Here is a 20,769-nt window from a genome sequence, read left to right as displayed (position 1 = left end):
ATGATTCTATGCTTTCGGATCCGGCCCTGGTGGCGGAGATTGCAGAGCACATTAAGGAATATTTTACTTTAAATGACGTTGAGGACATCTCCCCCTCCACCCTTTGGGCCGCTCATAAGGCGGTCCTCAGGGGTCGTTTGATCTCTATAGCGGCCACGCAGAAGAAACAGAGACTACATGACATCTCCAGACTTACTGAAGAATTAGCGAAACTATATCACACTCATGGCCACTCCCATTCCCCTGACATATTCGCACAGATCCTGACTAAAAGAGCGGAACTAGACACACTTCTCTCTGGGCAGACGGAGAAGGCGTTGAGGTGGTCAAGGGCTAAATTTTTATTGCACAGTAACTCGGCTTCTGCGATGTTTGCCAGGAAGTTGAATGCTACTATGAGACCGCCACACACTTACAAACTCAGGAACGCAGGGGGCGAATTGGTATCTCATCCGGCAGAGGTTTTGGGACTGTTTTCTAAATTTTACCAGGACTTGTTGGCAGCCCCGACCCCCACGCCGGGTCTAGCTGTTAAGGATTGGCTTGATGGCCTTCCCCTCCCCTCCCTGACTGAGGAGCAAACTCTGGCTTTGAATGCCCCTTGCAGTACGGAGGAACTCCAGACAATCATTTCATCACTGAAACCCTCTAGGGCCCCTGGTCCAGACGGTTTTACCTCTATATATTATAAAAAATTTTCACCCCAACTACTTCCCTATTTGGCGAAATTGTTTAATTATGTTTTAACAGGCCACACTTTCCCCGAGGACATGCTTCTTGCGAACATGTCCTTGATCCCCAAACCGAACAAAGACCACTCCCTCCCCCAAAATTATAGACCAATTTCGGTTATTAATAATGATTTGAAAATATTTGGCCGCCTATTGGCAAATAGACTTTCTAATATTATCCCCACTCTGATATCCCCAGACCAGACCGGATTTATCCCTTCTCGCCAAATTACAGACAATATCCGTCTTACCACTAATATTATTCAGGACGCCAATTTATTCTCTAAAAAGGTGCTACTGCTAAGCTTAGATATCCATAAGGCGTTTGATAGCGTCACCTGGCCTTATCTGGAATCTGTCCTGTCTAGGTTTGGGTTTGGGGGGGCTTTTGTGCACGGCTTCAGGGCTCTGTACCATCGCCCCTGCACCCGAATTAAACTCCCGGGATGTTCCTCTGACTATTTTCCGCTTGGCAGGGGGACTAGGCAGGGTTGCCCCCTCTCCCCCCTGCTATTTGCCCTGGCGGTGGAGCCGCTTGCCAGGGCGATATGTCTACACCCAGATATTAAGGGGTATTCTAAGGGGGATCAGGTTTTCACACTGAGTATGTATGCAGACGATGTACTATTATTTTTATCAGACCCTGTGGTCTCGCTACCGAATCTGATCCCCTTGTTGAATTCATTCCATGGCATGTCTGGTCTGGGCGTCAATCTTGCTAAGTGTGCGGCCCTTCCTATTAACATTCCCAATGCCACTCTTGCAGGTATACAGGCGAGCTTTGGTTTTACATTGTGCTGCGACTCGTTGCCCTATTTGGGTATCAAGTTGGCTGCCTCCTTACCTAAAATGTATTATGCAAATTATCCCAAAGCCTTTGCCCAGGTCACACAATTATTGCGATCATGGGATAGTTATCGGATATCCTTTATGGGTAGAATCCAGGCTATCAAAATGACTATCCTCCCGAAGCTTTTATTTTTTTTCAGAGCACTGCCTCTATATGTCTCCCGGAACACGATTGATGGTATACAGAAAGAGATCAATCGGTTCGTTTGGCAAAACAAAAAACCTAGACTGCACAAGACGCTACTTTTCAGGCCAGCGGTCCGTGGGGGTCTGGGGCTCCCTCATCTATGGTTATATTACCTCGCGGCCAGGCTGGTGCAGCTGGCGCAGTGGCATTAACCCCCGGGTACGGTCTCATGGCTTCAATTTGAGAGATCCTCGGTGAACCCTTTCTACCTCCCGGGCCTTCTGTGGTTGGATGGGGTTCGCCCCAAACAATTTGCCACTTTGAATGGAGTGGTAGCACAATCCCTTCAACTCTGGTCCTTATACAAAAAGCGATATGCCCTGTGCCCACCCTGCCCCGGCCTGGCCTCTTTTTTGGGGGACCCTAGATTCCCGCCGGCTTTTTCGGCACCGGAGAGCTTTGAGGGTTGGTCTCAGAAAGACCTGGTTACCCTTGAGGCCCTTTCCCAAGAACAGCCGTTTTGTACCTTTGCTTCTCTCCAGGAGCAGTTCGGGTTGCCCAGAGAAGATTTTTATAAATACCTGCAGGTTCGGCATTTCTACGCCACTCATTACTTGAAGGGGGGGCTTCCCCCTCCTAATGATTTTGAAAGGATTTGTAAGTCCTCATCTAGGGATCGGGGAAATATCTCCTGGTTGTACCGTTCTCTTGGAGAGGTGCAGCTACCGGCTAAATCACAGGCTATGCTGGGTTGGGAGAGGGAGGTTGGCTTCGAAATGACCCCGGAGGAATGGGAAGATGTGATTTCAAACATGCGTAAATGCACGAAATCGTTGGCGGTCAGGGAAACTGCATTAAAACTGCACACTAGATGGTACTATACCCCTGCTAGGCTGCATAGATTTTGCCCACTGGTCCCGGGGAGCTGCTTTCGTGGATGTCCGGAGCCGGGCTCCTTCTCCCATATCTTTTGGGGCTGTGGGGTACTGCAGCCCATTTGGCAACGGGTCGCTGATAAATTATTCCAGGTTACGGGCTCTAATATTGACATCACGTGCCGGATTGGCCTTTTATTTGCTGACATCCCGGGACTAACTCCCCCGGCTCAGAAATTAGCCCATACACTAGTCAATGCAGTTCATTGGACTGTGGCGTTGCACTGGAGATCCCCGGTGGTTCCATGGGAACAAGTTTTGCAACGCATGGAGTCGATTAAGCTCATGGAGCGATTACACCACACTTTGCAAGACTCCATGCAGATTTTTGATCGTAAATGGTCCGTTTGGACTTCTCTGCAATGGATAACCCCAAGGCCTGACAGTCCGGCTGAGCACAGTATTTAATGGCAGGGTATATGAAGGTTTTTGATGACATTCACTTGTGGTAGCATTCTGGTTTTCTTTTTAGTTTTTCTTTTCTCTTCTTACTTTTTTCTTTACTTTGTTTGGTTTTTCTTTCTATTTTCACTCAATGAGGTGCAAGGGTTCAGCGGAATTTTCCTATGAGTTCTCTTGGTTGGGATTAGCATACCACTCTTTGTCATATCAGAGTATCAAGGATTTATTGATGTTACATTGTATGCTATTCTCTTTGATTACTTTTGTACCGATTGACCTTTTTATTGTATATGTTTCAATAACCTTTAATAAAGACCGTTTGTAAACAAAAAAAGTGCCTCTCCGTGTTATTCTGTGCCCATGCACACATAGGCTTTTAGGAGCTGTAAGTGGCATAGGCGTTTTCAAGCTGTAAATAAAACCCAGGTCCTGCACGTTCTGTAGCAGCAGCAATAAGCTGTAAAAACGCCTGACGTGGCTAAATGCGTGTTAATGCTGTATTCTGTATGCTTAAAGGGGTTGTAAAGTAAAATGTTTTATTTTTTTAAAATAACAAACATGTTATACTTACCTCCACTGTGCAGCTCGTTTTGCACAGAGTGGCCCCGAACCTGCTCTTCTTGGGTCCCTCGGCGGCTGTCTCAGCTTCCTCCCGCAGGTGCTTCTCACGTTAATGCGAGCTCCCTCGCATTGGTGAGAAGCACTGCGGGCGCGCTCCCGTGATACAGCCGGCGGCTATAGCCGCTCGCTGTATCACAAGGCCCCGCCCCCCGGCGCGCTGCGTCATTGGATGTGATTGACAGCAGCGCGAGCCAATGGATGCGCTGCTTTCAATCCATCCACTCCAGCCAATCAGCGGCCAGGCTGAGCGGCGAAGAGGACGGCGGGGGCGAGCGCGGGATTTTCGAGGGGTCAGGTAAGTAAAACGGGGGGACTGGGGGCGCCGGCAGTGTGAGATGTTTTTTCACCTTAATGCATAGAATGCATTAAGGTGAAAAAACATTTACCTTTACAACCCCTTTAAGCCACATCAGCCACTTAACCACTTGACCACTGGGCACTTAAACACCCTTAATAACCAGACCAATTTTCAGCTTTTGGTGCTCTCACATTTTGAATGACAATTACTCAGTCATGCAACACTGTACCCATATGAAATTTTTTTTTTCACACAAATAGAGCTTTCTTTTGGTGGTATTTAATCATCCTCTGAGTTTTTTATTTTTTGTGCTATAAAAGAAAAAAGACCGAAAATTCTGTGAAAAAATGAATTTTTCTTCGTTTCTGTTATAAAATTTAGCAGATTAGTAATTTTTTCTTCATAAATTTTGGCCAAAATTTATACTACTACATATCTTTGGTAAAAATAAGTACAAATTGGTGGATATTATTTGGTCTTTGTGAAAGTTATAGAGTCCACAAGCTATGGCGCCAATATCTGAAAATTGATGACACCTGAAGTACTGACGGCCTATTTCAATTCTTGAGACCCTAACATGCCAGAAAAGTACAAATACCCCCCAAATGACCCCTTTTTGGAAAGAAGACATTCCAAGGTATTTAGTAAGAGGCATGATGAGTTTTTTGAAGTTTTCATTTTTTCCCACAATTCTTTGCAAAATCAAGATTTTTTTCCCTTTTTTTTTTCCCACAAAATTGTCATATTATCAGGTTATTTCTCACACACAGCATATGCATACCACATATTACACCCAAAACACATTCTGCTATTACTCCCGAGTACGGCGATACCACATGTGTGAGACTTTTACACAGCATGGCCACATACAGAGGCTCAAAATGCAGGGAGCGCCATCAGGCGTTCTGGAGCACCCAGGACAATTCTGACATTTCTCTCCTACATTATATATTTTTTTTTAGCAAAGACCCTGGAGAATACAATGTTGGTCGTTGCAAATTTTTATCTCACACGGTATTTGTGCAGCAATTTTTCGAACGCGTTTTTTTGGGGGAAAAAACAGTTTTGTGCTTAGAAAAAAAACAGTAAAGTTAGCCCAATTTTTGCATAATGTGAAAGATGAAGTTATGCTGAGTAAATAGATATCGAACATGTCACTCTTCAAAATTGCACATGCCCGTGGAATGGCGCCAAACGTCGCTACTTAAAAATCCCCATAGGCGACGCTTTAAATTTTCTTTACTGGTTACATGTTTTGAGTTACAGAGGAGGTCTAGGGCTAGAATTATTGCTCTCACTCCAACGTTCACGGCTATACCTCACATGTGTGGTTTGAACACCGTTTTCATATGTGGGAGGGGCTTACGTATGCGTTCGCTCCTGCATGCGAGCACATGGGGACAGGGGCGCTTTAAAAATAAAAAAAAATGTTATTGTTCATTTTACTTTATTTATTTTAGTTTGACATTTTTTTCCCCCAAAAAAATTTTTTGATCACTTTTATTCCTATTACAAGGAATGTAAACATCCCTTGTAATAGGAATATGGGATGACAGGTCCTCTTTACAGTGAAATCTGGGGGTCAATATGACCCCACATCTCACCTCTAGGCTGGGAAGCCTGAAATAAAAAAATAAAAGATTCTGGCTTTGATCGTACTGGCGAGTTGGTAGAAGCACCGGAGGGCGGTGAGGGGTGGGGGGGGGGCGTCTATGGCTGGGTATTGCAGGGTATCACCGAGTATGGCTGGGTATCTCTGAGTATGGCTGGGTATTGCAGGGTATCTCCAAGTATGGCTGGGTATGGCAATTTATGGCAAGGTATTGCAGAGTATTGGTGGGGTATTGGCAGGTATTGGCGGAGTATTGCAGAGTATTGGGGGGTATTGCGGGGTATTGCCGAGTATTGGGGGGTATTGCAGAGTATTGGGGGGTATTGCAGAGTATTGGGGGGTACTGCAGAGTAATGGCAGGGTACTGCAAAGTATTGGGGGTACTGCAGAGTATTGGGGGGTACTGCAGAGTAATGGCAGGTATTGCAGAGTAATGGCAGGGTATTGCAGAGTAATGGGGGGTACTGCAGAGTAATGGCAGGTACTGCAGAGTAATGGCAGGGTATTGCAGAGTAATGGGGAGTACTGCAGAGTAATGGCAGGGTATTGCAGAGTAATGGGGGGTACTGCAGAGTAATGGGGGGTACTGCAGAGTAATGGGGGGTACTGCAGAGTAATGGCTGGTATTGCAGAGTATTTGCAGGGTATTGCAGTGTATTTGCAGGGAACTGATGGGTTAAATTCGGTGAGCAGCGATGTGGGCACTGCAGATGCAGCCCACATCGCTGCTGACACCGATCTCTTTCCCCTCCGCTCGGTACAGAGAGGGGGAGGGAGGAACCGGCGTCATAACATGACGCCGGTTTGTTTACAAGTGATCACTCCGTCATTTGACGGAGCGATCACGTGGTAAACGGCCGCGACGAGCGGCTGTTTACCGTGATCCGTGATGCGCCGGGTCCACTGGACCCGACGGTCACGGATGATCTTGTGTGCGCGCCCCAGGGGGCGCGCGAGAGCAGAATTCTGGGAGGCCGTTAATTAACGGCCTCTCAGAGTTAAACAACCGTTAATCGGCAATGGGCGGTTGTTAAGTGGTTAAGGGCCGAGCCTCTTTTTGAGATGTGTTGTTTACAAGTTAAAATGTTTTTTTTGCTAGAAAATTACTTATAACCTTGTTGCAATACTTTCTGTCACACCGTCACAGGCTCAAATTCTTGTTCAGACTATGCTGACTGTGTCACTTCTGTCATGAGGCTTTTGACTCATAGGCGTTTCTTTAATAATAACACTTATGCTGATTGTTACCTAATTTGTGCCTGGGAACGTGTACCTATGCTTTGCTTTTAAAGATTTTGATGAGTTTCAAGCCAGGTTTCTTTCCCTTTCATAGCTCATATAAAGTTTTCTCTTTCAGGTAACTGATTTTGGAGATAGCAGACTACCATAACTGAATCTCTCAAGTACGTTGTTACAATAGCCATATTTCAAAGCATACTATTGCTGCTTCCAAATAAATTTGGCAATATGCCTAAATTACAATTTTATTTTTTACTGGGACAAGATGTTGTCTAAAGAGGTTGTAACCCTTTCCTGCCTGTCAGTTCATAGTGTGTGTGAATCGATCTACAAACCCACCCCCTCCCCTCCTGTCGCTATTTCATGTGGCAGTAAAACGAATGATTACAATTACTGCCAGCCCCTCTGTTATAACAAGCTATACTACACAGTGTGTGTTTTTTTTTTTTAAGTATGTAGCTAAATACCTTATTTCACAGTGCCGCTGTGCAGTCACATGACCTTTCCGGCTGACGTCAGAGGGGAATCTAAACTCCTCCTGCTGTATTCCTCAGATCAGGGAGGAGAGTTGGTATTCCTCAGTAAGGAAAGGTTGGAAGTCACATAACCGCACAGAGGCACTCTGAAATAAGGTATTTAGCTGCATTAAAAAAAAAAAAACACACACACATACACTGTGCAACATAGCTGGTTATAACAGAGGGGCTGACAGTAATTGTAATCACTGACTTTACAACCATTTTAAGTTCATCTTCATTTCTTTGCTGTGTAATGGGTAAAGCACATTATATCCTGAGTAGTCATCAAGAGAAGTGACAAAATACCTTTTTTTTGGCGTTCATAGAACCATATAGATCTGAGTAAGTGGTGTAGTGAGTAGCACTCTCACCTAACAGTTAAAAAGGGTCTCTGGTTCGAATACCAACCATGTCACTACCTGCCTGGAGTTTACATGTTCTCCCTGTGCCTGCATGGGTTTCCTCCGGATACTCCGGTTTCCTCCCACACTCCAAAGACATGCTGGTAGGTTAATTGGCTTCTGTCCAAAATTGGTCCAAGTATATGAATGTGAGTCAGGGACCTTGGATTGTGGGCTCCTTGAGGGTAAGGATCGATGTGAGTGTGCGATGTATGTGTTGAGCGCTGCGTAAATTAATGGCACTATATGGGTACCTTAAATAAAATAGGTATAATTGTAGACACACATCCACACTCACTCAGGTTGAACTAGATGGACTGGTGTCTTTATTCAACCTTACTAACTATGTAACTATATAGATCTGAGTAAGTTAAAGCTAAATATCTAAACCCCAAACCAAAATTGTAATATATTTTGTAGCTAACCAATCCTTAAATGTGGTGGCTGCAACTTTGTTTTAGGCTTTTTTCCCTTTATTTTATTCTAGTGATCCAGTTAGTAACACCCTTCCTGTCTTAGGGGAAGCCTTGGGGAGGGAGCCACCCTTGGTTAGCAGCATTGCCAGTCTGGGAAGAGGGTAGTGTTAGATGCAAATTTAGATGTCCTTGACTAACACATTAAAGCCAGCTTCCAGCTAACACTTCACAGTAACATTTTTATAAATGATAAAAAAAAAAAAAAAAACATTGTAAGCACTCTAGTGTTATAGAACTTTCACACCGAGCCGCCCCGGGCATCGGCGGTAAAGCGGCGCTATTTTTACTTTACCGGCGCTATTTGGCTGCTAGCAGGGCGGATTTAACCCCCTGCTAGCGGCCGAAAAGGGGTTAAATCTGCCTGCAAAACACCGCCAGAGCTGTGTTTTGCTGGCGGTATCTCAGCGTTGCCCCATTGATTTTCAATGGGGAGCAGTGGGGAGTTCACCGCTCCTTCACCGCTCCAAAGAAGCTGTGGGCAGGACTTTTTCTGACGCACTGCCAGTGCACTGCTCCAGTGGGAAAGCTTTCCCACTGGAGTGAATGGAGCTGCTTTTTTCAGGCACTATACAGGCGCTATTTTTAGCGCTGTATCGCCTGAAAAACGCTGGCAGTGTGAAAGGGGTCTTAAAGGGTGGAACAGGTAACATGTTCCAGCAAATGCCCACATCTGCTGTCACAATTTAAAAACAGTGTTCTGTGAATGAATGAGCTACAAGTGCCGTCGGACACCGCGGTTGATGGCTTGTAGTTCTGAATTAACTGCGAGGGCGTTGGTAAGCACTCTAGTAGTTCATTGGTTGTTCCTGCGGTTAAGTAACTTTGTATCTTTTATAACTGCCATTCAGCTTAAATTATCACTCCCATATATTACATTATTTAAAAACTATCATCAAGAAAAAAACTTCATTTTAGAAACAAGGTGACAACAAATGAATAGAGAAATATAGGGAGTAAACTATATTATATACTGTTCTATATGATAGTTTTTAGGTTGATTGAAGATAGATCGATAGATAGATAGATAGATTTAAGTTAAGATAGATTTAAAGCTATATGAAACCCTAACTTAAAAACAGCACATAGTGCTGTACACGTTAGCTCTTACCTTGCTTTCAGATTTGTTTTTTCTTTATGCTGTGCCTACTTTTCAGTGGCCTGTAGGAAAGCCCCCCATCACCTTACAGGTCAACCCTGTGAATCAATCTCTTTATGTTCACAGAAGCTGGCAGCCATGGCAGCAAAGCCACTCCTTTTTCTCCCTGCAGCTGCTGATTGAAAATGGCCGGAATCTGCATTGTCTGTGCTGTAATGTGCCAGTGCAGGGCACAGGGAGTGAGCTCCTCTACCAGATGTTCAGAGAAAGATGCGCAGAGGAGCTGGGACTGGTGGCAGTGAGCAAAAAGGTAACTTATATTTTTAGATATATATTAAGAAAACTTATACTGGGTAATGTTGCACTGCTTGGCATTACCCAGTATATACAAAAAGCAGATGGCTTAGTACTACTTTAAAGGGTAACTCCACTTTCGTTGGAAAAAAAAAAAGAGTATATAAAGAAAAAATAATATAGCGTATAAAATTATGACACAAGTCATGCTGTAATCAAAGGTTTTTAAAAATGATCTTTCCTTTTCAATCTGCAGCCTCTGTAATTTTCTGAAAATGTAATGCAATATGGCTACCTGGAGGAGTTCTGTACATAGAATGTGTACTGAACTCCCCCCAGAAACGTCATTTTCAGCTTGTGTGATTGGCTCACCAATTTTCCAAGATGTCTGCCCAAATAAATTTGGCAATATGCCTAAATATTGGCAATATGCCTAAATATAAGTCAGATTTCAGACATCCCCTGCAACAAAAGTTACATTTTTGGGGAGATACTTCCAATAGAAAATCACATCTAATTGGATGCAGGCCCAGCAGCTTTCCTACTTACAGCCCTGCAGGTGCATAGCTGATTGGTAATTATGAAACCACTCCCATTAGACTCACTTTCCCACATGGATACAGACAAATACACAGGGATTTCTTCAGAATAACAAAAGGTAGAAATTTGCAACAAAGTTTGTTAAAGCGGAGGTCCGCCCCAAAAAAAAGAAAAACCAGCAGCTACGCATACTGCAGCTGCTGGTTTTTAATAATAAGACACCTGTCCAGGAATCCAGCGACATTGGCACCACAGCTGTTGTTTCCATCAGCTGTCGAGTGCTGCTGCCACCATTGCGGGTAAGGGTACCCAGCAGTGTAGCCTTTCGGCTTCACGCCGGGAACCCTACTGCACATGCACCCGGCCCGTTCCTCTCTCCTACTGGTCCGGCAACAGGGGAAGGAGAAGGGAAAAGGACGTCAATAGCCGCGGCTGAGGCTCCAAGAAGTGGGAAAGGATACCTGTCAAAGACAGGTATCCTGTCCCCCTCCCCCTGAAAGGTACCAATTGTGACAGCGGAGGGGGGGGGGGGGGGAAATCAGATGAGCAGAAGTTCCACTTTTGGGTGGAACTCCACTTTAAAATCCTTGTAATGTACATAGATCACCCAGAGGGGAATGCTTTTTTTCTCAACAGAAGTGGAGGTACGCTATTAGGGCTTCAAGAGGAAACCTAATCTTCTAAAAGCTATCTGCAGAATCCTTGGAAGAAGAAATGTCTTCAATACGAACTGTGATACGGACAGAGACAGCAGGATGAACTACACAAATGGTCTCTTTGTGAACTCTTTTTTCCTCTGTATAGAATTCAGTAAAAATTTAGGAAGGGGTCAAAGGTCTTTTAGGAGTGACCCATTCGTCATTGACTGCATGCTCTATCTTTTCATGAGCAGGGAATGTTTTACGGGTTTTGTAGTGCTCTTTGTACCAAAAGGGCATGTTGAAGCAGAAGAGAGTTAGCTTGCGCAATGACAAGGACTTTGAAGACAGAAGCAATCAGCTTTACAATAACAAGTATGTTCTTACTGTGACACAAATCCTGTGCCTTGGCTATTCTAACCCGTTACTTTTTATTGGGAGCTGCTAGCATCACAACGGATACATACACCATATAAAAATTTAGCAGTTAAAATATAATGTCAAAAATAAACAAACGTTCTGCATTACCCCAACAAAATGATATATACAGTATATGTACACACACATCATATATATGTAAATCATCTAAAAATATGGTCCAATCTAATACAATACGATCCTGTGCATGCAACAGTTATTCTGTGTAGGCATCAGAATAGCTTTCCATTCAATCAGCCTTCCAACCTTCTACCCTTCTAGGTCCTCCAAGTGGTCCCTCTCAGTTCATCTCTCCTCAGCTTATTCGTATGTCCCAAACAACAAAGCAACAGAGAGGTTCCATCCAGATTGCAGCAGGCCGATTGGACACTGCATTACTTGTGAGACTTGGAAATATTTATGTAATGAACAGTTGGAAGATAATACTGTGGACTTTGAGTGCTGGTTGACAATTTGTATGAACTTTATGTCACATGATTGTCCTGCTGTTTTTATATGATGTACATACAGTATCTCACAAAAATGAGTACACCCCTCACATTTTTGTAAATATTTTATTATATCTTTTCATGTAACAACAATGAAGAAATGACACTTTGCTACATTGTAAAGTAGTAAGTATACCGATTGTATAACAGTGTATAATGGATGTGTGTTGAGTTATTTTGAGGGGACAGCAAATTCTGTCTAAACTTCTGGCAACAAAAGTGAGTACAACCCTAATGGGAAATTTTCAAGTTGGGCCCAATTAGCCATTTCCCTCTACTGTGTCATGTGACTCTATAGTGTTACAAGGTCTCAGGTGTGAATGGGGAGCAGGTGTGTTAATTTGGTGTTATCGCTTTCACTCTCTTATACTAGTCACTGTAAGTTCAATATGCCACCTCATGGCAAAGAACTAGCTGAGTATCTGAAAAAAAGTGTTGCTCTACATAAAGATGGCCTAGGCTATAAGAAGATTGCCAAGACCCTGGGACTGAGATGCTCAGATTTTAACAGGACAGGTTCCACTCAGAACAGGCCTCACCATGGTCAAACAAAGAATTTGATTAGCGTCATATCCAGAAGGTTGTTTTTGTGAAATAGACATCTGAGTGCTGCCAGCATTGCTGCAGAGGTTGAAGGGGTTGTGGGGTCAGCCTGTCAGTGCTCAGACCATACGTCGCACACTGCATCAAATTGGTTTGCATGGCTGTCGCCCCAAAAGGAAGCCTCTTCTAAAGATGATGCACAAGAAAGCCCACAAACCATTTACTGAAGACAAGCAGACTAAGGACATGGGTTACTGAAAGATAAATGTATTTGGTTAAGATGGTGTCAAGCGTGTGTGGCGGCAACCAGGAGAGGAGTACAAAGACAAGTGGGTCTTGCCTACATTCAAGCATGGTAGTGGGAGTGTCATGGTCTGGGGCTGCATGAGTGCTGCTGGCACTGGAGAGCTACAGTTCATTGAGGGAACCATGATTGCCAACATGTATTGTGACATACTGAAGCACAGCATGATATCCTCCCTTCAAAGAATGGATCATAGGACAGTATGCCAACATGATAACGACCCCAAACACACCTCCAAGACGAACACTGCCTTGCTAATGAAGCTTTGTGATGTCGTCATGGAGGAGTAGAAGAGGACTCCAGTGACAACCTGTGAAGCTCTGGGGAACTCCATGCCCAAGAGGGTTAAGGCAGTGCTGGAAAATAATGGTGGTCACACAAAATACTGACAGTTTGGGCCTAATTTGGACATTTTCACTTAGGGGTGTACTCAATTTTGTTGCCAGCAGTTTAGACATTAATGGCTGTGTGGTGAGATATTTTCAGGGGATAGCAAATTTGCACTGTTATACAAGCTGTACACTCATTAATTTACATTGTAGCAAAGTGTAATTTCTTCAGTGTTGTCACATGAAAAGATATAATAAAATATTTACAAAAATGTGAGGGGTGTACTCACTTTTGTGAGATACTGTGTGTGTGTGTGTGTGTGTGTGTGTGTGTGTGTGTGTGTGTGTGTGTGTGTATATAGTTTTCTAAATACTGCAGCGCTGTGTCTCATTAAATAATGTGCATACAAAATTGATATTAAATTATTTCAAGATCAAAAAAAAATATTTTAAATAAAAAAATGAAAATGTCAAAAAGTTAGAAAAAAACAGTTCATCTGTGTCAATGCTTCCAAAACAATCACCGCTGTGTGTGTTCATCCTCAAAAGGACCAATATCCAGTGCACACCTCCACCAACTGCTCACCACAAATATGAATGTAAAAGCATAGACAAATCACTCCTCATGTACACCACAATGGACAGAGTGATAGGGAGAAAACATTGCACTAAACCAAACAAAAAATACATGGAATAACAGCTGCTCAAAGTCCAGATAAAAATGTGAATAAATAGTGTAGCACTAAATGTGATACCTCTGTGTGCCGACAGAGGTGACAAACAATTATAGGAAGGTACTGGTGATGCACCTATTAAACAAATATACTAAATAACGGACATACAACATATCATAAATCAATGAAATGGTGAAAAAATTAACAAGAACAGGTTCACTGTGAAACAATAATGTGCATGTCTGAAGAAGGACACCAAAGTCCCAACAATAACAAAAAGATGGGCAATCCAATTTGAAAAACAGTGAAAAGCTGATCATTTCAAATGGGATTTCCAATTAAATTGTTCGGATCCATGAGTAGAATTTCAACCAGAGATATCAAATGGAAGGTTTAAATACTCTTACCAGATGTGATGGACACACATACCGTACGGTAGTGGGTCTAATAGGCTCTGAGCACTGACTCCAACTGCTTACATGGAGAGGAACTGGAGAGGCCAGACAAGATGGCCAGACAAGATGAAACGAAGGATTCCTGAACTTCAAATCATCCAATTGGTGAACATAAATCAGCCAAATGGTAGATCAATTGAAAGGATACTATGGGAATGAACGTACTCAAAAGGACCCAAATATATAGAAACAATATAAAAGAAAAGGGGACTTCAAGTGGTGCAAGACTAAAGACTTCTACTAAACACTGAGCAAAGGGTCTGAATACTTAGGACCATGTTATATTTCCGTTTTTTCTTTTTTAATAAATCTACAAAAATGTCAACAATTCTGTGTTTTTCTGTCAATATGGGGTGCTGTATGCACATTAATGAGGAAAAAAATGAACTTAAATGATTTTAGCAATGGCTGCAATATAACAAAGAGTGGAAAATTTATATATATACATATATACATAGCAGGTATATAAGATTTTGGATGGGTAACGCATTGTTTATTTTTGTTTACAATTAAACATGTTGCATGAAGCTCCCTCCACAATATAGTGACAATCTGGGAGAGAAAAATCTGCAGCTTAATAATTCCTCAATACCTTGTTTTCCCTTTTGTGTCTGCATCCTCTAGCAACTGGAGAAAGAGAAGTGGTGTGGCATTTTTGGGGGCTGGGCAGAGATGGCTGTATTAGGACTGCAATCTGTTCAATAAATTGATATATACAGTGGTGTGAAAAAGTGTTTGCCCCCTTCCTCATTTCCTGTTCCTTTGCATGTTTGTCACACTTAAGTGTTTCGGAACATCAAACCAATTTAAACAATAGCCAAGGACAACACAAGTAAACACAAAATGTAATTTGTAAATGAAGGTGTTTATTATTAAAGGTGAAAAAAATCCAAACCATCATGGCCCTGTGTGAAAAAGTGATTGCCCCCTAAACCTAATAACTGGTTGGGCCACCCTTAGCAGCAACAACTGCAACCAAGCGTTTGCGATAACGTGCAATGAGGCTTTTACAGCGTCCTGGAGGAATTTTGGCCCACTCATCTTTGCAGAATTGTCCTAATTCAGTTAAATTAGAGGGTTTTCAAGCATGAACGGCCTTTTTAAGGTCATACCACAACATCTCAATAGGATTCAGGTCAGGACTTTGGCTAGGCCACTCCAAAGTCTTCATTTTGTTTTTCTTCAGCCATTCGGTGGTGGACTTGCTGGTGTGTTTAGGATCATTGTCCTGCTGCAGAACCCAAGTTCGTTTCAGCTTGAGTACACGAACAGATGGTCGGACATTCTCCTTCAGGATCTCTTGGTAGACAGCAGAATTCATAGTTCCTTTTATCACGGCAAGTCTTCCAGGTCCTGAAGCAGCAAAACAGCCCCAGACCATCACACTACCACCACCATATTTTACTGTTAGTATAATGTTCTTTTTCTGAAATGCAGTGTTCCTTCTACGCCAGATATACTTGGACACACACCTTCCAAAGAGTTCCACTTTTGTCTCATCGGTCCACAGAATGTTGTCCCAAAAGTCTTGGGGATCATCAAGATGTGTTGTGGAGAAATTGAGACGAGCTTTGATGTTCTTTTTGCTCAGCAGTGGTTTTCTTCTTGGAACTCTGCCATGCAGGCCATTTTTGCCCAGTCTTTTCCTGATGGTGGAGGCATGAACGCTGACCTTAACTGAGGCAAGTGAGGCCTGCAGTTCCTTGGACGTTGTTGTGGGGTCTTTTGTGACCTCTTGGATGAGTCGTCGCTGCGCTCTTGGGGTAATTTTGGGCGGCCGGCCACTCCTGGGAAGGTTCACCACTGTTCCATGTCTTCGCCATTTGTGGATAATGGCTCTCACTGTGGTTCGCTGGATTCCCAAAGCTTTGGAAATGGCTTTATAACCCTTTCCAGACTGATAGATCTCAATTACTTTCTTTCTCAATTGTTCCTGAATTTCTTTGGGTCTCGGCATGATGTGTAGCTTTTAAGGATCTTCTGGTGGACCTTACTGTGTCAAGCAGCTCCTATTTAAGTGATGCCTTGATTGTAAACAGGTGTGGCAATAATCAGGCCTGGGTGTGGCTAGAGAAATTGAACTCAGGTGTGGACAACCACAGTTATAGTATGTTTTAACAAGGGGGGCAATCACTTTTTCACACAGGGCCATGATGGTTTGGATTTTTTTTCACCTTTTAATAATAAACACCTTCATTTACAAATTGCATTTTGTGTTTACTTGTGTTGTCCTTGACTATTGTTTAAATTGGTTTGATGTTCCGAAACACTTAAGTGTGACAAACATGCAAAGGAACAGGAAATGAGGAAGGGGGCAAACACTTTTTCACACCACTGTAGATGCAATGAATTCTGCTTTAATCAAATAGGCTACATGTTGTGTACCTGAAATAGAGCTAGAATCAGATGTTGAGGCAAGTGTCAGACCCAGTTCTTGCTCTGGTGCAAGGGACACATCATTACTCTGAAGTTGAATGTTGCGCGGGCTTTCGGCAGAGTGAATGCTCATGTGCGATTTTGCATCAGCCTGATCTCCACTATAGCTACAACTGAGGGAATTTGCCTGTGGGGTACCCACAAAATATAGTGCCCAGTTTTTGTTAAGCGTGTTCATAAGGAGTATACAGTAACACAGAGTAGACAGTTCTGTAATGAATTCTCGTGGTAAAAATTAATGAGGAAACACCTGAGTACCTTATAAGGGATCTAAATGGTGTTAAGAAATTTTGACCAGTTGTGTGATGTAATTCCTGCTCCTCCACCTGAGACTGAGATCTGTGCAGTTGAATTTTAGCGATAAGCTTGAAAAGATTACACTGAGTACATTCCAAACAACGCCCCATTTTTTCAGTAATGATCAAAGATACAGGATCACCCTGTTTTTTCTTTCCACAATACTGGATTGTAAATAGACCAGATTTTGACAATCTCAGTGGGCATACCCCTGAAAGAGTCTTCAGGTACTGGGTTCCAAGGTGGTGGACCATGCCCCTGGACCTGTATAGCACCCTGCAACTAACGCAACAAGTAGCACCAAGTGCCAAGGCGACCGCCCACGCAGGATCCTGTGCCCGAAGCAACATTACAGTCCCTCTGCATAGCATGGGGTCTAGGTACAGCTCCCAAGGTTTTGCTGCACTTGCTCTGATCTGGATATGCTGGCCTTAGTAGCCAGTGAAGGTCTGACTAAAGAATCAGAAGATAAAATAATAAATAAAAATAATAAACTAATCAAGCTAAGGGTAAATTTCTTCATGAAGGAAAAAAGGTCCATCACCGTGAAGCACTTATGGAGTTGTGTAGGGTTACAGGCAAGGCGCCCCGTGTTTTCACTAAAGCTTTGCCAGTGTCTAATCAATGGTACATGCCTATAATCTGTGGTGTGTGAATATTCTGCCTGTGTCCTGTACATCACAATTAAAATAATATAATTTTATATTAAATAAGTAGGTAGCCATCCAGGGCTGGTGCAAGGATTTTTTTACACCCTAGGCGAAACCTAATTTTGCCGCCGCCCCATTTGGCTCCACTCCTGACTCCACCCCTTTGCCCTACCCATATATACCCCACCTTTTTCAATAAAGCGCCCATCAAATGCAGCCTCACCAGTGCCCATAAATGCAGCATTTCCAGCACCCATCAAATGCAGTCTCACCCACGCCCATTAATGGCAGCCTACCAGCGACTATCAATGCAGCCTACCAGCGACCATCAATGCAGCCTACCAGCGACCATCAATGCAGCCTACCAGCGACCATCAATGCAGCCTACCAGCGCCCATCAATGAATGTTTGCTTGCTTACATTTATTCTGGAGTCAGGACACAGAGGCACAGCGGTGGCAAGACACCATGTGCGAACAGAGCTGCCTGCTGATACTGAGATTTATGCCGCGTACACACGACCGGACTTTCCAGCAGACTAGGTCCGATGGTCTTCCCGAAGGACTTTCGGCGGGATTCCGACAGACCTTCCGAACTAACGGACTTGCCCACACTAAGTCCGTTCGAAAGTCCGTTCGTTTTGAACACGGGACTAAAAAAGGAAGTTCAATAGCCAGTACATAATAGCTTCCCTTGTGTTGTATTTGGTCCGTCGGACCAGCATACAGACGAACGGTTTTCCCGATAGGAATTGAGTCTGTCGGACAGATCTGAAACATGTTCTATTTCTAGGTCCATCAGATTTTTTAAACGAAAAACGTTCGGATTAGCCCACACACGATCCGATTGTCCGATGGACTGATTCCATCGGACCTAGTCTGCCAGAAAGTCGTGTGTACGCGTGTATTAGTTTCTTGCTGCAGAGAGAAGAGAGTAGAAACACAAGTGGCTGGGCGCCTAGTTTGCTTAGTGGTAGCACCAGCCCTGTAGCCCTCACAAAGACAGTAGAATCAGCAGTTCGCCAGTTTAGGGATCTGCATGCAATATTCAAGCCATTCATAATTTGTGAGCTGTAGGATTCTCAGCAAACTGGCCAAATGTATATGTTTGACATATATGAATCAATTTGCTTATCACTCATCCCCACTGGTACAATTTAATTCTCTTGTGAATTCTTCTCTGCTTGCCAAAGTTGCCAGTGAGCCCCTTATGCTTGCACATAGATTATTAATTTGACATTTAAACTATAAAACTATTAAAGGATTTCTGGCTTATTAAATCCAAATAATACAGTGACAGACTATAATTATCTATATAATTGTATACCATAGATATTGTGGAGATAATGTACCATGGGAATAAAGACTATTCACTTAGCAAAGTGAATGCTTGCATTAAAAGTGAACATTAATTTAGCTTCGTAAATGAGGCAAAACAGCATCTACTTCGATCATCTAATCACATGCAAGAACAAATCCTGCTTTTAATTTCCCTATCACATGACTGGTTATTAAAAGTGGACATAGATTCTCCTTATTTATATTGACTTTGCTAGGTGGACAGCCTTATTAGGCGGACGGTCTTACGTCCCCATATTGCACCACATACCTCCGATCATTTTGGCTGATGAATCCCTCATTCAAACGTTCCACAAAATTTGCTAGCATGGAACTTGCATCATTAGCAAAATCCAAATCCCGAATCTCGGATACAGGTACAGAAACAATAGCGAATGCTTCCTTATCTTCTTTTGTGGGACAGGTACCCAGCTAAGCAAAACAAAAAAAAATATTGGTAATGACAGATTCGGACTGTGCAAAGAACACTAACAAGTAGGTAATACGCTCTATAACATCATGTTTCAGATGATTTTAAAACTTTTAAAAGTTAACTGTCAGGGCAAAATATGATAGCTACCATTATTAGCTTGGGTTTTAAAAGTGTAAAGTCCAGGGGTGTCATCTTTTTCCTTATATCAGAGCCTGGTGAGTCACTAAACTGGGGTAAATATATACCACATACTTTATGGTGGGTTGGTGAAGTAAAGTGTACTGAAGTAAGAATAAGGATGATAGCCCCTCACTTGCACCCTTAAAGACTGGTACCCAAGTTGTTAATACCCCTTCCTTACAAAACATAATTAGGTTTCCAGTGCTGTTTTATTGGAAACAACATAAACACAGAGCCAGGAAAATACAGCGTAACCATGTTACACCCCTTTCTTGTCCAGGCCATATTTCAATCTCAACTCTGTGACAGTTTGACTGACAGTTACTCAGTCATGCAACACTGCACCCAAATTAATGTATCATTTTTTTAGACAGATTTACTTGTGTTATTTAAAAAATACAGTGTTTTGTTACTATCTAAAGGACCAACAAGTTTTAAAAAACCTTTCCCTTAATTTCTGTTAAAATAAAAATGCCAGGACAGTGCGATAAAACCCAAAGTGCCCCTTTTTTTGGAAAGTAGAGCCCCTAAGGTGATCTCATTTGTCACACATTTTCTGAAACATTCTGGTTCCATGGGGGTAAATGTGGAGCTTGGTAATGGTGCACTGGACACAGCACATACAGGTTCCAATAGAGAGGAGAAAAAAATGTATACAGGTCATATACAGTGTGAGCATGGAGATGAGGGGGTTAATGTAGAGGTCACATACAAAGAGAGAACGGAGATGAAGAGGTTAATATCCTACACATCTATATAAGGTAGATATGATCACCTGAAGGTACAGATCCACTAAGATTGGCTTTGTACATGCAAGTTCCATGCCTGTGAACATAGCCGAGTGTCTGAGGATGCCTTGGTTTACTGGCATTAAAGAGGAACTGCAGTCTGCTCACATAATTTGTAAAAAAAAAAAAAACATCTTTACCATTCTGAAGCTTCCCTCCAATCACTTTGCATATTATTTTATATATACTGTGATTCTGTACTTGTCAAATATGCTGCAGAAATCTCCCTCCACTGAGTCTGGCTGCAACCATTTTAACTGTGGGCAGCTGAAGCTGCTGCCTGTTCACTTCCTGGATTTACACAGACACAGAGAGGCACACCTCCAGCACTGCAGCTCTCATTGGCCCTCTTGCGACTCATCCCTTCCTGGCAAACTCTTACAAGAGTGAGAGAGGAAGCTCTGCATGATGTCATATGCCTAGGATTTTTACCAGACAAGAAACAGGAAGTGGGCTGTATAAGGTATTTACTGGCAGAAATTTTTTTTTTACTATCCAAAGTTAAAACTACAAGGGCAGAAGATTTAATACATGGAAAGTTGAAAAAATTACTGAAGATCTGCTTTAAAGTGGTTTTAAACTCAAATAAAGATTACTGCCAGCCCCTCTGTTCTACTAAGCCATACTAGACTGTGTACATG

General features: G+C 42.8%; 1 protein-coding gene across 3 annotated transcripts in view; it reads right to left on the bottom strand.

Moving 5' to 3' along the window:
* ITPR3 (inositol 1,4,5-trisphosphate receptor type 3) overlaps positions 1–20,769 on the bottom strand; it is a 406,280-nt gene that overhangs the window by 278,756 nt on the left and 106,755 nt on the right. For all 3 annotated transcript variants that reach the window (XM_077481406.1, XM_077481407.1, XM_077481408.1), the window contains exon 13: positions 18,999–19,159. In XM_077481406.1, coding sequence (XP_077337532.1) covers positions 18,999–19,159 — 161 coding nt within the window. The remainder of the gene's footprint in view (positions 1–18,998; positions 19,160–20,769) is intronic.

The sequence above is a fragment of the Lithobates pipiens genome, unplaced genomic scaffold (genome assembly GCF_037356315.1).
Source record: "Lithobates pipiens isolate NorthernLeopardFrog02 unplaced genomic scaffold, aLitPip1_a1.2 Scaffold_16, whole genome shotgun sequence".
Lineage (NCBI taxonomy): Eukaryota > Metazoa > Chordata > Amphibia > Anura > Ranidae > Lithobates > Lithobates pipiens.
This window is presented reverse-complemented; position numbering and strand designations above follow the sequence as displayed.